Source organism: Dromaius novaehollandiae, chromosome 10, assembly GCF_036370855.1.
Source record: "Dromaius novaehollandiae isolate bDroNov1 chromosome 10, bDroNov1.hap1, whole genome shotgun sequence".
NCBI classification, from domain to species: domain Eukaryota; kingdom Metazoa; phylum Chordata; class Aves; order Casuariiformes; family Dromaiidae; genus Dromaius; species Dromaius novaehollandiae.
In genome coordinates this window covers 20,770,732-20,793,060 of record NC_088107.1, presented here as the reverse complement: position 1 = coordinate 20,793,060, position 22,329 = coordinate 20,770,732, and the positions used below count along the sequence as shown (strand labels likewise).

General features: G+C 43.7%; 1 protein-coding gene and 1 long non-coding RNA gene across 2 annotated transcripts in view; one reads left to right on the top strand and one right to left on the bottom strand.

The window, feature by feature from the left end:
• Positions 1-3,254: 3,254 nt before the first annotated feature.
• The window catches only part of LOC112991155 (uncharacterized), a 47,155-nt gene continuing 28,080 nt past the window's right edge, over positions 3,255-22,329 (bottom strand). Inside the window, exon 4 of the long non-coding RNA XR_010390807.1 lies at positions 3,255-3,615. This is a non-coding gene — a long non-coding RNA (uncharacterized LOC112991155). The remainder of the gene's footprint in view (positions 3,616-22,329) is intronic.
• Positions 15,942-22,329, top strand: part of CA12 (carbonic anhydrase 12) — a 31,210-nt gene continuing 24,822 nt past the window's right edge. The window contains exons 1-2 of the mRNA XM_026113441.2: positions 15,942-16,164; positions 19,332-19,352. Of these exons, the coding sequence (XP_025969226.1) occupies positions 16,074-16,164; positions 19,332-19,352 (112 nt within the window). The 5' untranslated portion in view covers positions 15,942-16,073. The remainder of the gene's footprint in view (positions 16,165-19,331; positions 19,353-22,329) is intronic.

Genomic DNA, 22,329 nt, shown 5'->3' with positions numbered 1-22,329 from the left:
CTTTATTTCATCCTGTCCTAATGCAGACAGAACACTCTGTAGCCAGTGTAACTAATTTCTCTCCATCACAACTGAACAGGGCTGACACACTAATTTTAGGCAAGTGAGATAACCATGGGCATATTTAAAAAAGATGTAGGCAGCTCAGTTTAGATAGTGTCTTGGAGGGCAGAGAAGAACTCGGGGCTGTCTGTTACAAGAGCACCTAGTACTACCTACGTGGCTGGAAAACGTGATACTTGGGATTAGCCAACCTGTTCAATCAAGGAAGGGGAAACTGTTCAAAAGCACCTCAGTAATTCCAGAACCTAAAACTCACACATACTGTTTCTCAAGTCACATAGGCAAAACCACTGAAGTTACTATGCCACAAACACTGTGTATTTAAATGACATGCAGATTTTGAATTTCACCACCATTATTAGCTTATTAACAAATATAAGGAAAATAGACAACAATCCAGTCACAAGAATTTTAAAAGAGAACTTATATGATGATAATGGCAGGGCCAGGGAGGGAATGAGATGGTAAAGAACAGTGTTATTTCAAATAAATTTCAAGAAATAAAATGTGAAATTATTTGGTTGTGAAAAGAGCTTGTAAAGGAAAATTTTTAATTAATTTCTGAAGTCCCGTGCCAAACATTTAAATATGTTCTGTAGGGAAAGTCCCAGGACAAACTGGGTGAACTAATAGGATTTTTCCACTTCTAACATCTGTAATTTCTGTGTAGAATACTACTACAGTAAAAGTATTGTGCATGTCTGTGAATTGTAACTGTACACAAACTGTATCACTTTTTCCTCTACATTAAACAAGACTGTTGATAGCCAAAATACTCAACAAGCTATTCTTGCTTCTTTGTTTGCTGTAAGCTACAAAGGCATCCCGCCTGCCTCTCTGCTGCACGTACTTGATTCTAGTTGTGGTTAAAGAATACTGCAGCCTGCTATTTCTCAGACTATACTGGGATGTTTCTACTATTCCTACTAATAGTTTCTACTATTTCTACTATTTCTCGTACCATACTGGGATGTATCGGATCTTGGTCCTGCTTCACTGGCCACAGTAAGCTGTAGATTTTAACATAAAAGTACTGGTGTCTCAGAGTATCTTGATTCTGAAGACTTTTGACTCCAGAGCAAAGTATCACTGGGAAAAACTTGCCACTGTACGCAAAGACGGTGCATGTACACAACTGATGACCGCACTGAATGAGATTTGTGTTAGACCACAAATGCCAGTATTTTATCTTGTTTGGAGACCAGCTCGTTGGACCAGGGAAATAGGAATTTTCTTGCCACGTGACTAGGAATATATTATATCTTATTATGTTATTCACAAGGTTCAGTTATTCACAAGGTTCAGCAGCAATCTGAATTATAAAAAGGGGACCACTGGTTGAGATTTCCTTTCCTCACTCCTTTCCCTTCACATCTAATTCAAGACTGAACGAGGCCTTCTGAAATTTTTCTGTGCTAGCTGGAACTTGAAACTGAGACAGTAAAATACAGTGAGAGGGAGCTGTGCAGCTTGCTCTGAAATAAGAATCCATGGAGCTCTCCCACGAACACTATCAGGGCTTTCCAAGCAGCTAGCTAAGCTCCAAACACTACACTGATTTACTCGCTATAGCAAAATGTGACTGTGCCAGCAGCTGTTCAGTGCCTTCATCAAAGGGCTTCTATGGCCTGCTGACACAGAGAGCCCTGAATTTTGAGGAACAGAAATGTGGCTGAGTTATAGAGGAGATTTGGAGTCAAACCATCACAGACATATTTTTTACCATATTAGGCAGTCTTCCTTTTCTGGGATTTTGACTTGCTTCACACTAAACAAGGTCAGCACCCAAATATATTTTTAGTCATTTAAATGCATGGAATTTTGCTGGGGGAGGGGGAGCAGGAAGGATCAGGAAATCAGTGTGTAGTATGATACACATCACATTCAAGAAAATTATCTGAAGTAATTTTATGGAATTTTAAATCTGCAATGACTATTACTTCTTTCACTCAGAGTACTGTACAATTAGACTCAATATAGCTAAGCACCCACTTAAAAATATCTACAGGACAACATTACTATTTCTCTACCTGCTAGACTCTATAATTAACCAGGTTGACTTCTGTAATGCCTGTATAGCTAGGAATTTACAATGCACCTTGAAAAGAGATTTATTGGCACTCCCTCAGGAAGTACCTAGTAACTCATCCATGCTCACATAATGCAAACATCTCCAATTCCCAGTGACACTGTACCATGTTAACGTGCATTTCTGTATGTTCTGAGATCTGTATGCCTAAAAGAATCCACGGTGACACATAACTGAAGCAAAACCTGTCATTACGATGATTCCCTTTTGTTAAAAGTGTGCTTTAGTAACAGTGACCAGAATAGATGTTCCAGCCAGTAAATGAATAACCTTGGTAAGACCTGCCACATTTTGTGGTCCCTCACTGCCCCATCACTGGCCACATAAAGATAGTTAAGCAGCACGTCCCGTTCAACATCTTTCACCTACAAGTTTACAAAGTACATAAGGGCCAGAACCTTGAAGTATAGAATAATCAGGATATGCTTGCTGTATGTAAGGTATTTTTCTTTTCATGGGTAAATGCAGCAGCAGCAGTAGATCAAAAGGCTGATTTAATAGCCATAGTATTTAGGTGCTCATAGGCATGCTGTGTAATCATCAATCTTGCTCCCAAATTCTGGGCTTAAGTTTTACAACATTGCTCTCTATTTCTGCAAGAAGGTAAAGCTTTATATTACTGTCTTTCCCTAAGGAAACAGAGGTTGACAAGCCTGACTTCTCACTAAGGCTTCTCAGCAGCATAAGCAACACCGCATTTGCCATTCCTATGGTAAAAGGCTGGGACAGGGCCACTCCTGCCATGAGGAGAGGAAGGGAAGAAAGAAAGGGGGACAGCAACTACGGTTGCTGGGCTGCTGGTCCACCAGATTCCGAACTTTGCCATATCCATCGTGTCCCCTTCTCCCAGAGCTGCAGTCACAGCTACAAGCCGACTGGTTGCCTAGGGCTGTGGCACACGCATAGCTGCTGCTGGCAGCCTGCTGTCCCAAGCAGCTATTTCGCTACTGTCTAAAGTCAGCTCTGGATGTTAAATAGAGAAAGAGAACTGGTACTCCACCTTGAAATGTGGGAAAATGAGTAGATATTGTTGACAGTGCTGTAAAACCATTAGCAGTGTGAAACCACAACTTATCTATGTACAATGGGGGTAGGACTCAGGACTATCTGCAGACTTTACATTTTCCTGCAAGTACATGCATTGTGTACTTTTAGGATGTGTTGCTGGCATATGCTGCTTGTATTCGATGCAAGTTGGTCTTTTTTCAGAGGGGCCTACATTTCAGAGTTTTAAGGATTCACATTTATAATTATTTAGCTAGCTACAAGTCATCTGGAATTGTGAAGACGCTTCACTAAGGGCCGAGCAGTGAAATTAAAAACCAATATCGGACTCACCATCATCTGGATAGATTTGTTCAGCTAATGTGGAAAAACTCGTTGTTCATGGCCTGTCAGGGAAGCAGTTATTACCTCTCCCAGCAGCACCTCTGTAGGCAAACAGTTTGCAGCAGTCCATGGTTCTGTAATCATAGAAGATATTCAGGAATATTTACAATCTACAGTGCTAGTTTATGCTGGTTCCCTTTTACCCTATTTGCTAGGATAATGTGTTTATGGCTATGTATGAAATGTCACATTGCCGCTCTAGACACAAGACTCCTGGAGTAAATAAGCTGGTGGAAGGACTCCAGCAGCCCCAGGTGCCAGGGCTGCCTCAAAGATCCCTTTGTGGAGAGCTTCACACCAGCAGCTGCACCACCACTGCATTGCCTTCCCCTGGGAGCAAGGGCCAGAAGATGAGGACTCCCTACATTGCTGGAGGACACTTAACATTTTTTAAGATTTTGGAACATATTATTAAAATATAAACAGAGTAAACTTCATTCAAAAGACACCTATTTTTCATGCCTTCATGCAAAGAACTGGCCCCCATTTCATTCTCCCTTTTCCCCCACCCCCAGCTCCTTGGCCTTTGCTGCTATTATTAAGAGATTTACATTTCTGGAAAACTACAACACTAACGTCTTTCATGTTGGCTTTTAGAGCCAACATATGATTGGCAAAATGTTTACCAGCAAGACAAACCAAGCAAGCTTTTTAATGTCCCCCAAGCTACTAAAATACTGCTTGGAGCGCAGCTTGCTTTGAGTTTCTGTACCAGCAGAGATCACTCTGCAAGCCCAACATGTGGGGACGGCTATTTTAATCATCCTGAAGTTGCTTAAGCATACGTTCTCCTGTCGATTTAGAACAGCCCCACCCCAGAACACTAAGCCATAAATACATTTGGAGTTGAGGTTGAAGAAGAGTTAATATTCGTCTCTCTGGTTTTATGTTAAAATACACTTTTAGGTGTCCTGATGTGTAGCAGACATCACTGAGTCACACCAGACAGCTCAAAGATATTTTGGAAAAAGTTGTAAAGTGAGTTTTTAGGTTTGTTTGTTTGTTGCTTTTTTCCTTTTTTTTTTTTCCATCACGTGCAGACCTGGCTTAGTTATTTGTTTTTGTTTTGTAATAGGAGAACTAGAGAGTTGCATAGAAGTTAACGAACACATAACTTCCCTGGGCCATGCAGGCACTCCGAGAGAAATTCAAGGACTTGTGGTGTGATTCTAGCCAGCTGTGTTGATGAAGCTAGAGGAGAGGTGACAAGGGGCCTTTGCATTTATTGTCTGCACAGCAGCATCCACTGCAGCGAGCCTCTATGCTCACAACAAAGATGGAAGGAGGAAACACAGCAGTGAGGCCATTTCCCCAAACTTCCCCAATTCATACTGCTTTATGGGTCTGGCTGGCTGCAATGTGGGAAGTACGCAGCACCTATGGGTGTTTACAAATGTGCAGGGACAGAAATTAAGCAGAGAGGAGTCAGAGCAGAAAGGGAAATCCAGCACGCAGACTCCTGGTGACCTGCCCAGCGCATTCCCTTCTCCTACCCTGCTAGCTTAGTAATTAGGCAAGGCCAGAACTGAGGAACTACAGGGCTCTCTAGAGGCATTTCCATGAATATATCTGTCTGTAAGTGTTGTAGGTGGCACAGAAGATATTCAATGCCAAAGAGCAAGAACCCTAATAATAACCTCACTGGCCCAAACCTCTGCAGATTCTGTGCTTACTAAGTAGTAAGGTGAAGTCTGGCCTCCACCACCCAAACTGTACCTGTTTCATATACTTTCGCTTTTATCTCCCAGGTATTGTTAAAAGCTGCAGAGACAAAGTTATTGCAATCTGCATGTTTAGCAGCCATTTCTAGGACCACTGCCCGCAGCCCTGCTTCCTTGTCTGCACCTTTAGTACGTCCCCTCTACCTCGGCACAGAGGCCTCCTCACTTGGTGGAGTTTTTGTGCCCCTTATCTCTGCATGCCACTCAGCACCCTGACTCTGGAAAGTCCTAAGTTTGAAATCAATATAAGTATCTGAAGGCCTCTGTCTTCCCTACAGCAAGACCTTTTTCTGGCTACTCCTTCAGTGTCTCACATGTAACACGGGATCAGCTCTTGAGCCAACACCACGACCAGGTGTGGTGAATGGAGCAGACGGAGCAGAGACACTGATGGTGGTGCCAGCCGCAAAAATGGTCCCGTTATTCTGAGGCTTATTTATGGCAGGACCCAGCAGCAGTGCGAAGCACTGAGGCGAATGCCGTGTTCCCTCTTTAGCAGAATGCCTCCTTAGCTCTGCTTCCCAACTTGTTTGCTTGACCCTTTTTTTAACCAGACTTTTGGGCTTTCCAGTGTGTGCAGACAGGACAAATATAGTGACTCACCAGTGTATACCTATTATTTAGTTGTTATATAAAGCCCACCTGAGAGTGCCATGAATTCACGTTTCAGATTTGCTGGAAGCTTTCTTTGGAAATTTGCTCTGGGCTGTTGCCACCTTGCAGGGATCATTTCTCATCCCCCACACAAATATATCCTCAACACCCTTCTAAATGGGTACAGAGAAACCCTGTTAGTCACAGCAGTGACCACAGAAAAGGTTTTGCCTTTGAGATTCTTTTATTATTTCACACCACTTTACTAGGTAACCTTTCATAAAGTAGGGTAGCATTTGTACTTTTCATGTGGTGGCAGAGGCCACCATCCTGGCAGGCGGCAAGGAAATTTGTCAGAGCCTATTTTTGATACCAATTCTTGTTGCACATCATTCATCTAGTCACCACTTCTTCTCCTCCATTCCCCCATTCAGTGAAGACTTAGATCCTCAGCTCCACTCTAATGGTGGGGAAAGGTTTGAGTCCCTGACAAAGTGTAATCTAGGACAGGCTGATAAATCAAAGATTGTCATGAAAAAGGTGAGAGATCTTTTGCTACAGGGGTACTGCCAATATTTGGATAAACACAACAGATGAAGAGACCTAACACTAATGCTTCTTCTCTGTCTGCCTTAGAAACTCAATTTCTATATGCTTCTGAATAAAATCACAGTGGAATGCCATTTTATGCTACATCATTATTGCTCAGTCAATCCCGTCATAGAGTATCTCAGAGGAGATACGGCTCTGAGCCCAAGAACAAAACAAGAGGCCTCTGCTTTACAGAGGGCTCCACAAATTCCTGGATCCTCGCACATTAGGCTGCAAAAGCAAAGGAAAGGTACAGTGGGGTGGGCTCCCCTCCCATCTGCCCCCAGCCATGAGAGAAAGACAAGTTGTATAATGTCAAAAGAACACCTCCCCTTCTTTTCTAAATGGGAGACCAAACGGCTGTGTCCAGCCCATCCTTTCATCCCCCCCAGCTTTTTCATATTATTTTCTGGCAATTCTGCAACGAACACAGCATCCGAGTGAGGGGTGCTGGGGAGGGGGAACGGACACGCTGATGAAGCCATTGGCCTGGGAAGCGGGAAGCAGGTAGCCGGGCATTTGGTGCCGCAGTCTTTGAGTGAGGGTGAGTTGATAGTTGGCATTATAATGACTAGCTGAAGCTCACTGAAGGAGCTACTCACTGAATGGCTTGTGGAGAAGGAGGGAAAGACTCTGTGCAGTGTGCTGGTTCCCGGGCCATGTCTTCAAAACCCAAAGTCCTCACCAGGTCACTGTCTTGTTAGGAATGGACTGTGGTAAATTTAAGATGACTGAAATAAGCAACCTACTTCTGTCCCCACCTTTCTCCATCTACTTGATTTAGCAAAAAGTAATCCCAAATATTGTCTACTGAAGATAAGACAGCCAGCAATTTTTCACAAATTTAGGGAAACTTCCCACAGCTCTATTGCACAATTCTACTGTTCTGGCGAATGCAGCACCTATGATTAGTGTTAGTCGCGCTCCGAGTGGACTCTTGGAGCCTGCTCACAAGGAGGTGATTCTCATGTCCTAAAAATTATACAGAAAAAGCCATGCCTTTGCACAGAACGCAGGGACCAAGGCCAATCTTCACGCCTACAGTTCATTATAAAGCAGCATGTTTACCTCATCATTATCCTCTTAAATTTACATAAACACAGGTGATTGATGACCTCTATTAATTCATGTGATCTATTAGCACCAAAAAGGTTAGTGTTCAGTTTGGCATATACTCAGTTTCTTATTCATTGCATATACCCCCCCCACATGCAAGCTGTCTCTATCTAGATACCCGACCAGGTCATTTTCACAGAAACAGAATGTAACGGCTTGGAATTAACTGGAAGTATATTTGGACTTCTCACTCACATGTATGCCAAAATCAGAACTATTTCTAACTAGTTGTAGTTACAAGCACTGTAAATATGGCATTCAGTCTGCTTCTTTTATGGGTGCTGCTTAACCTATTCTAAGCAACAGTTTAGTCTACTGTTTAAACACTGTACTGTAACAGTTTGTAATCGACCCAGCAATTCAAGAGAACTGAAGCCTTCTGAAAACATACTCTAAGCAAGCCAATAGATGTACTTGGAGGGAGTTTTACTCTGTGCCTGACGTGATCCCCGTTGCATGCTCTTGTAAATCTGCCTGAGAGCTGACTCAGGGAAGAGGGGCTCCCAGTCTGAACCCCTAAAAGTGTATTCATGAATTAGGGTATTCCAGTCAGTTGTCCTGTTCTGTGGTGAAATACCAGGGAATCAGCAAGCTTGGAAGTGCCATTTTTCCTCAAGACACAGCCTGCACTCCATCTCCATCCAGTGTCTTCTCAGGGGAGGAACGGCAAGTCTTGGTACGTGGGTGAAGACCCCAACTTACAAGCAAGCTGCTTTATCAGTAAAAATGTAGCCAGCTGGCAAAAGGCAATAAAAACCAGCACACAGTGAAACCTGCCCCGGGACAGGGCAGTTTGCTAAAGCTGAGACCCGAAGATGGGCAGTGGAGGACTCTGCTGTGGCTCACCGGGAGGGTACGTTCCCAGGGCCTGCTCCTGTGTGCTAGGCTGCCCTTTCGTGCCCGCTAGGAGCTTTTGGACTGGTCTCCTCTTTGAACCTCAAACTGTTACCAGCACGAGAGCCCTAATCTGTCTTGCTAGGAAGTTTAGATCCTGTTCAGCTAACTGCTGTATATCACAGAGCATGTTACCACAGTGGGTGCCACGAGGAGCGTGCACAGCATAGGAGTGCTGAAAGCAAAGACCACTGACATGGAGGAGACTGGAAAATAGGAAGCTGTGACAAGCGGCGGATTGCTCCCTCGACAGCTGTGACTCTCTGCTTTGGCCTCTTTCTAGTCAGTTAACCCAAACAGATTGCCATGCAAACAGAGCAGTTTCATACTGTCTAGAAATCAAAACGAACCACAGAACTATATTCCCATGACTTTAGATAGCTTATATGGGAAGCCTGACTGGAAGAAAAGTGCAGACAAGTAGTTAATGGTGCATAATGCAGCTGAGGAGAAATAGTTTTAACAGAAGGCCAAGAATCACACACAGAGCAATAGACAGTGGCCACAAATTAAACCTGGAGCTTACTTCTGTTAATTGCACAAACATCAGTATGCCCTTGTATGTGCAATAAACAGCCTGATTAAAAAAATTATCTTAAAAGTTGTTCTCTGTTATCCAGCTTTCATTACAGTGCAAGGCAATAGTAATGGTCTTGCTCTGAGGGCTGAGAATAGCTTATGAGAATGGACATCACCATAAGCAGTAAGGGAGAAGTACAGCATCTTACAGCCCATCGGTAGCTGCTACCCCAGGCCATAAACTGAAGAAGTCACTATCCTACCTTTTTATATATTTACACCTAAAGACATGATCTAACATCCTCCTCTCAGCCTGTCAGCTTCGTCTGCAGCTTTTCATGCACTGGAATGATCCTCCTTTGTCCAGTTTCACCAGCTTAGTATTACCCTACGACATGTTACAGCCCAGAAAGTCATCCTAGCTCCCCACTTCAGGCCCTAAAGCAGCCGTGCATCTAGTCCATCTGGGCGCTGAGCAGAGGGATGGAAAAGGGAACCTTCTAATCCCACAGCTGATCAGCAATACAGTCATCACTTATACATTGTAAGACAGAAATAAAAACAGAAAAATAACTGACAGTACAAACAATCTCACTGTTTGTAAAATGCACTGATGCATGCAATGCTTTTTACCATTGCATATGGTTACATACATTTTTAACAACTTGTTTTTTATTGTGCAGTGAATCCAAGGAGTAAATGAAGCTAAAATTTAATACCTTTCAGCAGTCACCAGGCTCTGTCCTTTGAAATCCTAAGCCATTAATTCCTATTGTGAGAGTGTCAATAACTTATCTTTATTCCTACACAAACTGAAGCTGTTGATGTTTGCATGTCACATCAAATTCACCATTATGTTCAGCTAACATGAGAATTAAGGGAGTGGTTAATGCCCAGGAAAGATGTCGGCATGACAGCCCTGGAAACAGGAGCAATGATCTAACGAGAGTAAGCCGTGGATTTCCAACACAGCTACCCCATAGTTGCTCCTGTGCCCCCAACTCTTTCATTCTTGGCTGGCTGTCCACCCCCAACCCCGACCAGGATTCAGCTCCTGAAGTGTAGAGACACCTGGATCCAGGGCTTTCGGTTAGTCTCTCCTGAATTTAATGGACCATAAGCCCCTCCGGCTGTCTCAGATAAGCTCCTCTTCTAGTCAGAATATGGCCAGGCATAAGTGACATTCTGGCCTTCACACCGGGAAGGGAGGGTGGACCTGGGACTTCCAAACCTGCCGATTTATGATACGCAGTCCAGCACTTCTATTATTGCACCTATGAATTCCACTTCTCTCCCTAACTCGCTCACTCATTAATCCTCAGATATTATTTCATGCATCTAAACTGTACTTTAAAAACTAGCAAGTGGTTCAGCAGTTGCTGGTGTTTTCATGAAGAAGATACTATCAGAACTTGTTTCTGCCAGTCTTCGATCACCTGTAGCACATTCTTGTAACCAGCCCTGTGACTGGAGCCAACTGGTACAAGACAGTCCTACGGACAAGCACACGGTTTTCACCTTGCCGGCGTGCAATGCTGCAGGAGGGCGTTCCTAGGACGAGGGTTCGGCTGCCAAGGGCAGAGAGGCAATACTGTGCAAGCTGCAGCTACTAGGATTAACTACTGCCAGCTTTATCTGCTTGTCAAGCAACTACCTGAAAGCATGTGATCTTCTGGTAGGGTAGATATCATATGAAATAAGATATTAAACAATTTCTTGCATTGCATAATAGTTCAGAAATGTAGTTTTCAAGTTGATGAAAGACTGAAAGGCCTAATGGAAGATCATGTCAAGAAAACAAGGAACTTCCTTGAGACAAAAAATTGCCCATAAAATCCCAGTCTGGAAGCAGCCAGTTCAGCAGCGGACTGACCTTTCTAGGAGAGCCAGTGTCAAGAAGAAGGCAACACTGAAGCTCTGAACAACCTATTTTATCTGTACAGCTAAACACTCTGAGAGGATGGGGTTAATGGCAGTGTGCACACGCATTTCAAACACGGACATCAAGGTTTATATTCCAGCAGAGCTCAAGCATGAAAACAGGACTCAGTTTAAAGGCTGCTGCCTTGGGTCATGGCTGCAAATTGCCTGACAGCCGTTCAAGCCCTCTTAGGGCTCCTGAGGCAACTACACCCTGGGTCTCCCTGCCGATGCTGTGCCTTTGGCCTCCAAAAATCCTCAGGCAGTCCTGAGGTCAGGCCTTTCGCTGACACACAGTCACTTACCAGCCGATCAGCACAGGCCGGCCTCATCGGAGCCGCAGCGGGCTGCAGCGGCGTCTCGTGCCCACCGCCCTCACGGGGCCCCGTCGCCAGCCGTCGCCCCGGCCCACCCCAGCCTCGCCGAGGGGGAGACCCCGCCGCGCGGCACTGCAAGCCAGACTGATCTGAGCTATTGCAGACCTCAGATGAATTCCTTGTTTTGTCTCCAGCTGCCCGTTCTGTTTGCTTTCTGTTTACAGTATGCACAGTACTTCATAAAGCCTCTGTTTGTTATCACCGTTTACCCCTATGTTTGCTACATTTCTTTCACAGGTAAGTACCCATGCAGTACCAGCACCTCCCCTTAACTTTGACACTGCTCACATCAAAGCTTTCTCTTCCCATTTCACTTCAACTTCATATTTGAAACTAAAAATGCCAAGAGGAGGGACCGCCAAGGGGCAGTGGTCAGTCAAATCACGGCAAACTTTGCAAGTGAAAACTCCAAGTGTGTTGGATAGTCACTCCGATTTTTGCCAGCACCAGACTTTAAAATGGAAATGACACCTCACGGAGCATCATGAAAAGGCCTCATCTTGTCCATCTAATGGGCAAGGAGTATCAAATATTTAAGTGTCACTTGTGCATACTGACTGAGCAGCCTCCAGGCTAACCAGCTTGTAAAAAGACAAATAAAAAACATTCCCACTTAGTTTTCAGAGAGCTCTAATAGGCATTGAAGGTTGACACGTATCTACTCATCAGTGTATGTGTTGGTAGTTCTTGAGGAATATGTGAAAGCCCATATTCCCAATTCGATTTCCTGCTAGAATAGGTGATTCTTCATTTGATTCTTACATAACAGGAATGATACAACCCTTTTCCATGCTAGAAAGCACTTAAGGAATTAATTTGCAATAAACCCACAAGATATAACAAGTTATTCACAGTAACGGCTTTACAATCGGAAAACCACGATATGACAAACCAAAGGGAGTACAGGAAAAATCAGCGGAAACTTTGTCTGAGTATGTGTTGGATGATGCTGTAAAATATGTGCCGACAGGGCCAAGCAATTGTAAAGATACAGAATATCGCTCATTTCTTACAATCTGGAACTACTGGAAGTGCTTCAGTTCTGTTTCCAAAATTCTTGAGTCCGCCATCATGAAATGTGTCTGCTTGGCGATGGCAGAGTTTGGTTTGATAAATGAATCTGGTAACTCACGTGTCAGAAAAAGACAAGAGCATGACTGTTATCTATATTTTTCTTTTCTTTTTGCTGTGTCCCCTTCTAATACCATACTCCCCACAGCAAAGGGCATTGCTGTGATGAAGCAATTCCTGAAATGACAAATACAAACAGAACATTTATGAATCTGAAAATGAAGGAAATATTGGAAAACATGAGCTAATAAGAAGTAGTTTCCCAGTCTGGGAGCCAAGTGTCGTTGCTGTGCCTGTTAGTTTGTATCTGCAGTTTTTTTCTCTGTATGCCTTGTTATGAGATGGACAAAACAAATAAATGGGTATGGACTGATGCTGGGGAAAGAAGCAGCAGAAAGCCAGAGATCTTTGCTTTTGTACCCCAGATTAGCAGAACTCACGGGTGAGTGAGATGGAGCAGCATTTCCTTTGCTGATGAGCAGCAGAACACGTACTGGCCACCTAAATGTAGATAGCCATTTCCAAAACAAGGATATTTATACCCGAACATGTTTATTTATTTACCTGTAAGATGTCTGTCCACTTGTAACACTCAACCTGTGTGCCCACAGCAACTGCCACCATCCCCTAACTCAAACATGAGCAAGGAGACGCTCTTCTTCTTTTTTTTTTTTTCCACATTTAAGCCTGAGCACTGTAAAGGCAGCACTAATAATCTTTGCCAGTGGTTTAAGACATGTGTTAGTGATTGCACACAGGAATGTGTGCTACATTCGACAGAGCCCATGTGTATATCACCTGAAGGATAGCACATGTTCAGATCGAACAACTGTTTCAACAATATAATAAACAACATAAAAAGTAAAATAAACATGAAAAATAAACAACAAAAAAGAGTAAATTTTCTTGCTAAATTAGTATTTTGCTAATTTAAGTTACTTAGGAAGATGAACTGCAGTGAGATCACTTCATATACTATATTTCACTGAGGCATACAGGAATCATGAAGCTCTTAAATATTTGTAATAGAGAACTGCCTTGATTGTGGCTTACACTGCCCAGGTTTAATCACAAATGCCACCATGACAAGCGTGTTCCTCTTTAATTTTCCCTGCCGAAAGGCCATTTCCCCTATCATTGTCTCACTCCTGCAGCACAATGTCCTGGGAAGCAATATCCTGGCTTTTTTTCTGTTCCCAATTCTACACACAGAGATTGCGAGGACAAACTGGTACAGAAGAATAAGGCTGAAAATAACTATGCTGATAGTGCATCTTTTGCCCTTTGAGGTATACCTTAATAGCGGGAATTATATATTTTTAAAGCAGTTCCATTCATACACTGTGACAGTATTTAATGCTCCACTGTGTTCATCATGTTGAAGTGCCACGGCAGCGTAAGCTTCAGTGTAATTAGGAGAAATCTGGCCCGCCCTGCACAGCCCTGGTTAGCTAGATTAGATTTGGATGGTGCCAATGTTTTATTACCATTGCTCCAGGGAACTCTGGGAGCTTGAGTCAGCCAAACTCCACCACCTTCTCAGCTGAGAAGAGCAGAACTAAAAGTCTTGCAAAACACTGCAATAGAGAAAAACTGAGGAATAGAAAAAGCAAATGCATATTCAGGCCAACTGCACTCTGCATTTGATCTTCTTGTGTCCTGCTTCAAACCATGCAGGTTTCATGACTCTTAGTCAGGTAGGGGTGTGTTGGCTACTAGCTGGGGCAGAGCATTGAATATCTACTTTTCTCCAACATTGGGACATTGGACAACTATCATTCACCCCTTGCATTCCTTTGCCCCAGCTGTAAAATGGGAAATCACAACTTGTAAGAAACTGGATATGGAATCATTATCTTATAGTGTAATTGCACTTCTGCAGCTCCATTCAGCAGGGCATCTCACGACAATACTGAGTCTCCTCTGAGGCCCACGGTCCTGCTGGGTGGCCATGGTTTTCTTTTGTTTGTTTCTCCTTTCTCCATACCAGCTTTTGTCCTCCCTGTTCTTAGCTCTTCCTGTTGTATACTGTGTTTAAGTAAATATTTTAATATGGCAAACCCCCCATTCATAGAAGTCCTATCTATTGGCTGGCATGATGAGTTGCCTTAAACAGGTTGACACCAGCTTTAGCAGCTTGTCACACAAGTTGCCACTTGTGTGAAGGCTGATGAGAAAACCATTTCCTCTACAGAAACCTACAAAATGGTATGTTCAAACTTCTGGCAAGTTAGGAGAGGTCCTACATGCAGCAGCGATCAATTCTGTGCTGACGGCCCACACGTCTCAACACATTCAGCATTCCCCTCTGTACAAACAGGGCAGACAGACAGATGCTCTTGAATGCCCCTCGCTTTTGGTTAATGGCATTTAAAAAGCCAACAGCCAGACAGAAGAATAAAGATGTTAAAGGCATTGGCGCAGTAGCTCACACCCTCTCCCTCTTGATTACATCTGGCTGAACCAAAACAAGCAGAATCAACTGTTACAATCTAGGTTTACAAAATACAGAGGAGAAGTATGAGAGAGGAACTGTACTCAGAGACAGCTACTTTCCAAAATGCTACGAAACCTTCGGGGCTGCTGCTCTCTGGCTGCCCACTGCGTGGCTAGGAGGAGGAGGGCTGTCGCTGCCCAGCAGCAGCAGGCCAGCACCGCGCTCCGCAGCAGGTCCCTGCCGCGGCTCCAGAGGCGAGCCAAGCTGCAGTCCCCTTCCCTTTAACAGCCTCATGAATGGTCGCAAGCAAAAAGAAATAAATCTAATCATACTAAACAATTAAATAGTGTTTGATACATAGTGATGCTAAAAAGAATGAAGAGTTCGACCAAAACTAATATATGCTGCGTAGCTGTTACTGAGATATAGTAAGTAGTTAGTCACATTTATAAACAGTAATGTACTGAGCTAAAACTACTACCAGTCTCTCCAATCCCACCCTCCCTTCTTCAGCTATCCATGGTGCCTTCAGATTTAAGAGGTTATTGCTCAATAACTCACAGAGCAGGGCATCACCTGCACCCCTTCCCCCTCTCCATTTCCTCTTTTCCCCTTTCCATACACATACTTTTCACAACATTAGCCTCTGGGGCCATTTCTTCATGATTTTTCAGCCTTCCCTGCTTCATATACTCTGTTTCAGGTGCTTTCAAATTAAAAAAATCCCTTGCTGACCAGCTGGGTGGTTTTTTGTGGGAAGTGCCTGTGGTGCCCCACACAGCCTCCCTTGGCCCCCCCCCTCCCTCCAGTCCTCACACTAGTCTCCTAGGCTGAATCACACGGATCCAACAGTGGCAGTTGAAGGAGCTGCTCTGAACTAGGCTAGAAAACCCCTTCTGTGGCATGGCCCCGAAGAGCATGGACATTTTTTAAGCCTTTGTGTCCCTGCTGAAGAATTTCTGAAGTGCCACATTTCAGTTCCCCGAGTGCTGGAGTCTGCCCTGTCAGGAGCTCAGCAGAATGGGGGTAAACCAAGGAGAGGATCAGTTTTCTGAGGGTGCTCTGACCTAGAGGCAGGTCTGATTACATCATTTGTTTTGGGTTGAGTCTGAGGAGCTTTATAAAAAGCAGCCCTAAAAAGAAGGAGAGAATCGAGGAGAGAGAAGGGCAATAACTCATTAGCAGAAGCTCTGTATGTGTGTGTCTGCTCTTTGCCAGATATCTACAAGGGAGTTTCTTCAGAGTGCAGAGAAACCTGTGGACTGCCAGGATATTATAAGTCTTTCCTTGAGATGTCAGCCAAGAGCTTCAATACAGTCATAGTTGCTACTGTGCTTACTTTCTTCCTACAGATACAACTGTCAGTGCAAGCGCCGCTGAATGGTAAAGTCTTTCAGCTTTCTATTTTATTGTCATTCCTAACTTAGGGCAGCTAATGTGAGCAGAAAACTGGGGGAGACTTTTTGTTATTATTTCTATAGCATGCTCATAGCTGTATGTCATTGCAGTTTGCAGCAGTTTGGAGTTAGTATCCTTTTGCAGTTTTTCAGGATAGGTATTCTGATATACACAGAAAAAAAGAAATTTGTCCTCCGATTTAGTGCATGTTACAGACTCCTTGCATGCTCAGTATGCCGTGCTTTGTGATGTTTGTTTCTTGTAGAGTGAAGCAGAGATTGGCCCTTCTCAGAGCTAGCGGGAGCATCACCCCTTTCCCTCTGCCCTGCTTAGCTTCAAACTGAGGAAAAGAATCACTGTGAAGTGCCACATTTCTTATATACTCGACTTCACCATTTTATATTTAAACAGGACCTGTTTCAGGAGGTCAGCCCTCATTCTCCTTTTAGGAGTTAATGTTCATCCATTCAAGCTGATTATAATCAGTTTTCATCCATTTGAGCTGATTATAATCCATCTAGTGTGATTATAGGATGTGAGGCAGAATCATAGTGGAGGGTTGTGTGAGAGAGGACTTACTCAGCACCTATATTCATGGCAGGAAAATCCTGAAGGCTCAGAAGTAACCCAGAGCAGTCAGCTTCATAAAGAGCCCTGCCAAGACAAGCATTATACCAGGTTTTCAGCACTAGCTACACAAGGGGTGGAATTCAAACTTTTTAGGCCAGCTTGTTATTTCAGGAATATTTCCTCTGAGAAATGCCTGCATTCTCCAGCAGCATCTCCCACCTGAGGGGCAGAGGTTCCCAGACCTCGGTGATTCCCAGAATAACCTCTCTGACAACAGGCAGGTTTGGAAGTGAAAGTGTGTGTAGGAAAGATCTGTCTTATGACACATCCTGAAGGGAAAGCTGGAGAATTCCTGTTTTAGAATTAGACACCCTGTACCAAGAAGCGGTAACAGCTACAGCATCTGCCTGTCTTTGACATCTTCCCAAGTCAGAGAAGTAACTAAGGTACAAGCTATTACAAATGGAAGTGTTCCCACTCTCCCAGCTCCAAAGTGTCACTGGAAAGGTATTATTCCCCAGATATAGATCAGAGAGTCACAAATACGTTGGCTGTAGGTATTTCCTCCTCCATGTACAGGAGCATAACTGTGTTACTCATCAGCACTCACCCCAGCATGAATGGAGGCAGCAGAGCCCTCCCAGGTAGGGAGCTGTGATACTTCCTCTACTACACATGAATCAGACACTCCAGTGACTCCTCTCCAACCCAGGGAGACTGTGCGACAACCTGCCTCATCTTGATGTCATTGCCAAGCAGAATAAGGGTAAAAGCAACCTTGTCCACAGTCTTAGGATAGTAGCAAATCACTTTTGCAGCTCTGATACGTTCATACAGACAAAGCGAAGAAGATTCTGCTATCTGTTCCTCTTCTGGTCTGAGTTAGATGACAACAGTGCTAAGAGTGCCTCAGCCCTGCCTACACCAGCTGTTCCTGTTGTGCTCATTGGTAAAGGCATGATAGCGAATTACAGATCATCACAGGCTGAGGAAGATTTCATTCAGTAAAAGACTTTAAGCTTTCATTTATTTTTGTTCCAGTTGGGATAAAAGCCCAAAATACTGAAAATCTTTGAAATTTACTTTTTTAAGGTTGTTCTGGATTATCAAAAAAGATAGTTTTGACAGTTTATACACATTTCAGTGTGAAGTAAGAGCATGAGTGGAGAGTAGCTGTGTAGTTAAGCCAACATTTTTTCAAACCCTGCTCAGATGAGGATGTGGGGTTTCTAAAACTTGCTGACAGTCGGTTGCCCTCTTTATCAAAGTTGTGCCTATGGAAAGCGCTGACTGTAGGACACAAACACCCCCAAAGACATCAGTAAGAGATAGTCCCTTGCAGACGAAAGGGTGAAGGAGAATGGGGTTTCTCGTGTTGAAATCCCAGACAGAGCATGAATTCTCCTACACAGCATCACGGGGATTTCAGCCAGGATGATTACACAAAGCTTGTTCTGAAAATTCAAAAAGAACAAGGCTCTCTGGTCCTGACAAACCGCAGCTAGGGAGCTTCATGCTCCCAGCCCCACTCGATGCAAAAGAGCGAAGTGCAGCTGCTTTGCACACCCCCACAAATTCACCCCAGACATTTCACACTACATTCTTTGGTGAAGAGCCATGCTTGGGACTACATTTCAGAGTACAAGAAATGTAGCCAAGTACCATGTACGGAACATACGTGTGCGTCTGAGGATACACAAGCGCCTGCACGCCTGCACGCACACACATGCACACAGGGTGTTTGCAGACTCGTAGTTCAGGATCGTTTCCTGGGTGGAAACAAAGTTAAACTTGGGGAAAGTAAAGATTTTTATTAGCCTGAAGACCAAATCCATTCATGCCAGTCAGGACAAGCATCTGTAATTCCACAGCAAGCTGAACAACTGTAAGTAGGTTTCCAGGACCCAAAAAATTTTAAAAGAATATTTAAATAAATCAAGACATTTCTAAGAGCATGCAAAGGCAATGTCCCAATTCCTTAGGCAATCAATGGATACATTAATCATTTTAACACTCACTCAAGCTCCCATGATTCTCATAAATTATTTGGGTTCACATACCACATTCCCTTTTTTCAAAGTCCAGACATTTCCTATCTGTTTCAGACAACAAATCCCAGAGCCTCTGTGCAGCAAACACTGTCCATCGCTTCTCAGAGCAGCAGCTAGCACTCCACTGACATGTTTCAAACTCCCCAACTATGCATGGGGGGTTGATGACAACCTCACCCTGCTTGTATTTCTTATTTTCCCAATCAGAGAAGATCAGGGATACCTACATACTGATGTTTGTGGCTATTCCAAAAAAATTCACAGACAGAAATTTGTCCCCGGAATTTAAGTGACCATGAAAGTGTCAAGTCCTACAGCCAGGATCACAGGGATAAGTATAGCCAGCATTTTGGTTAGAAGGGTTCATAAGTTGTGAAAACTTTTATGTTTCTGCTCAACATCTGGACTAGAAAGACAGATAAGTATTGCAAAAATCAGTAGATGGGTTTAAATTGCAATTTGTTTCTTTAATGTGCACAGAGTAAGCTCAATTTCAAATATTCATGGTAATATTTCCTTTGTTTTTCACAGGGTCGAAATGGTCTTATATCGGTAAGTAGTAACTAATTCGTACATAATAAGTTGTAGCTTTTTTTTTTGTATTTTAAGGAGAACTTGCCAAATTTATCCCACTGAGAACCTACTGGGTTCAGTATCTTTACCCAGGTTTCGATCTGGCCCACTGTCTTCAAACCTGCTATTAATCCACCAGGGCTGTGTGGAGGATCGGGAGGCAGTTAGTGGGCTCTGCACTGCCCTACAGAATGACAAGAACTTCAGAGGACTGAGAGGAGCCCCATGACTGCAGAGGCTCCCCACAGCGCTCTGGTTCCTCACCAGTCACAGACCAGTAGCACATCTCAGCCTAGCTCTGCAAAGAGCTTGCCTCTCCCTGTCCACACAGGTCTTCATTTTTACTAGAGCCAGAGTTCAGTGTCACCTGGATCATATCACTGGAGACTCAGCTCCTTGAAGACCCCAGCTCTGACAAGGTAGAATAAATAACATTCAGTGGTATTTTGCATACCAGTCCTCCGAGTCAGACATTAAACCAGAGGGGCCTGATGGCTGCTCAAGAAGAAGGACTGTCTAGAGACTTTCTTTTAATTGAGCAAAACCCCTGGCCAGTATTTCCTCATTCAAAACCATGTTTCAGTGCCACATGCCCACAGAGAAGAAGGCAGTACTGAGAATCTCACAAAAAAATGCTTGTTCTTAAGCCTTTAGTGCTGCTCCAAGACAAACCCAAGAAACTCCAAGATTTAAATTGTTTAACTCTAATAGCTGCTCCTTTGGCTGTGCTCCAATTTACCTGACTTATTTCACATAAGCAAAAGGAAAACTGTCAGCTGCACATCTATAGGTATTAATCTAACTGACACTGTGTGTTATATATATTTCATATTCTCATTTGGAGAAGATGCTTGACACACTTTGAATAATAGAAGCCTGGCTTTGCCACCTTGAGAGCAGCAATCAGATGAACCTAGCCTTACTGGGTAATCAGGAAAGCAAGCCTTCTTTTACTACCAGCAAAGTAGAAGTTCTGCCCTCCTTCCCAGGGTAAAGCTTGTTTAAATTAGATACTTCTCCCTTTCTAGGCATTTGGAAACCAGTGTATTTTTCAGAGTACAGTATTCTCAGTGCCCAACTTCTTCAATTCATGTTACGCATTTCTACGCTGCAGTCCGATTTCTGACAGGTACTGGAGGATAGAGAAAAGGTTCATAAACCAGATTTGCATTCATTTGGTTTTTTGCTTTCTCAACTACTTTTTAAAAATATCTGGATAAAGATTTATAAAAGCAACTTCAAAAGAGTAAAGTGGCAATTGAATTGTACAGAACAATTCTTTGCAAATATCTGGAATAAAGCATGGGTAAAATGTTGCATGGAGAGAAATGACAATTAGAGAGACTGTCATCAACACCAGGGAAGGGCTGCTCCTCATATTCTCCCACTGATCACGGCTCCTAGGACAGCCTACACCTTCCACCCATTACCTTTACCCCTGCAGCGCTCTGCAGCGCCACCCACTAAAATGAAGCCAACGGGAAGGGAGAGGAAGTCAAGCCTTTACAGTCACAGTGCTGATCTCCAGATGAGGGTCAAGGTACAAGGTAAAGGGTGGAGGAGAAATTGAGACACCCCTGGTCAATGACAGGCCTATTTGCTCTGTAAGACAATATGCAGAACTGAACGTTGATACAGCACAACAGCTCAGGGCAAGGTGGTAAAGCAGGATGTGGCCAGGTGTTATATTTTCAGAACAAACTTGTAAAGAACTGGATATTTGGCTTGGCAGAAACTACTGCATTAGCTACAATAAACATAAAGGCTAACCTTCTCCACTTGCCTCTTCCTTAGCCAAACTGTAGCTATGCTATTTGTTCTTCCTGATTTCCTTAATCTTGTATATAGTCCAAGAACAGAACACAAACTGTGTGCCTGGAAGAAGCAGCGCAGGCCAGTGGGCTGGGGCATGGGCCCCGGGCCCATCTCTGACATAGGCTTGCTCTGTGTCCTTTGGTGGGCTGCTTCACCTTCTGTAACATGGACAAAATAAACAAAGTGCTTTCGGAAAGGGAAGCTCTGTCTCTAGTCACCATTACTGTTATATAGTACTACTATTGCTAATATATAGGTAGCTAGGGAATAAGGTGCTAGTGTCACAGTATGTAATGCTGGTAGCAGTGAGCTTCAGCAGTGTCTGGCACTCCGCAAGCTCCTGCCTCCGTGTGATCTTCTGCTGGGGGGGGCTCCACTCTATACAGCACTGAAGACAGGCAAACACGGTATCAGCCACAAATTTATGGGGCACTGTGCTACAAAGCACAAGGCTGACCTCAGAAATCAATGCTAATGAAGGCAACGCTGTTTCAGCACTGGGCTTTTTCTGGTGAAAATCAGAGAACCAGCATAAGACTGAGAAACATCCTGAGAAAAGTGTTTCCAGCTCCAGTTAGGGAACTCAAACAATGTTCAGATACCCCTAGAGCTCAGGACACTGTGCCTACACAGCTCCTTCTGCGTTGCTGCTGTGTGGCTGGAGGTGCAGGACCAAACTCCTCTGCCCAGAACAGAATTGGCAGAATTGGAGAGCTGGGCTCCAACTCCTTGGGTGCTGATATTCTGCTGCTTTTATGTAAGAGGACTGCAGGGAAACCAAAGAGCTAGAATCGCTCCCTAAGAGTGGACAAACAGCTAGGACACTGCCTAGTTTTACAGACAAGTTACAAGTCACAGAAGCAGCAGAATTATTAATGTGCTTTAGCATGTGAGGAGACAATCTTATTAACCTAGACACCACAAGGACTGTTGTTAACAGACATTATGCTAATTAAAGCTGCAAACTCTTTAGTTTTGTTGTTGCCAGGTGCTCTACTTCAATTCAGTGAGATGCTGAGAACCTGCCCTCTGTTTTTAGGAAATGCCAGCTTTAATGAACACTCTAGAACATACCCAAAGTTTCTTGTACAGCACCTGTACAATGGTTTAATGGAGTAGCAGCGACAGCTACAGCCCTTGC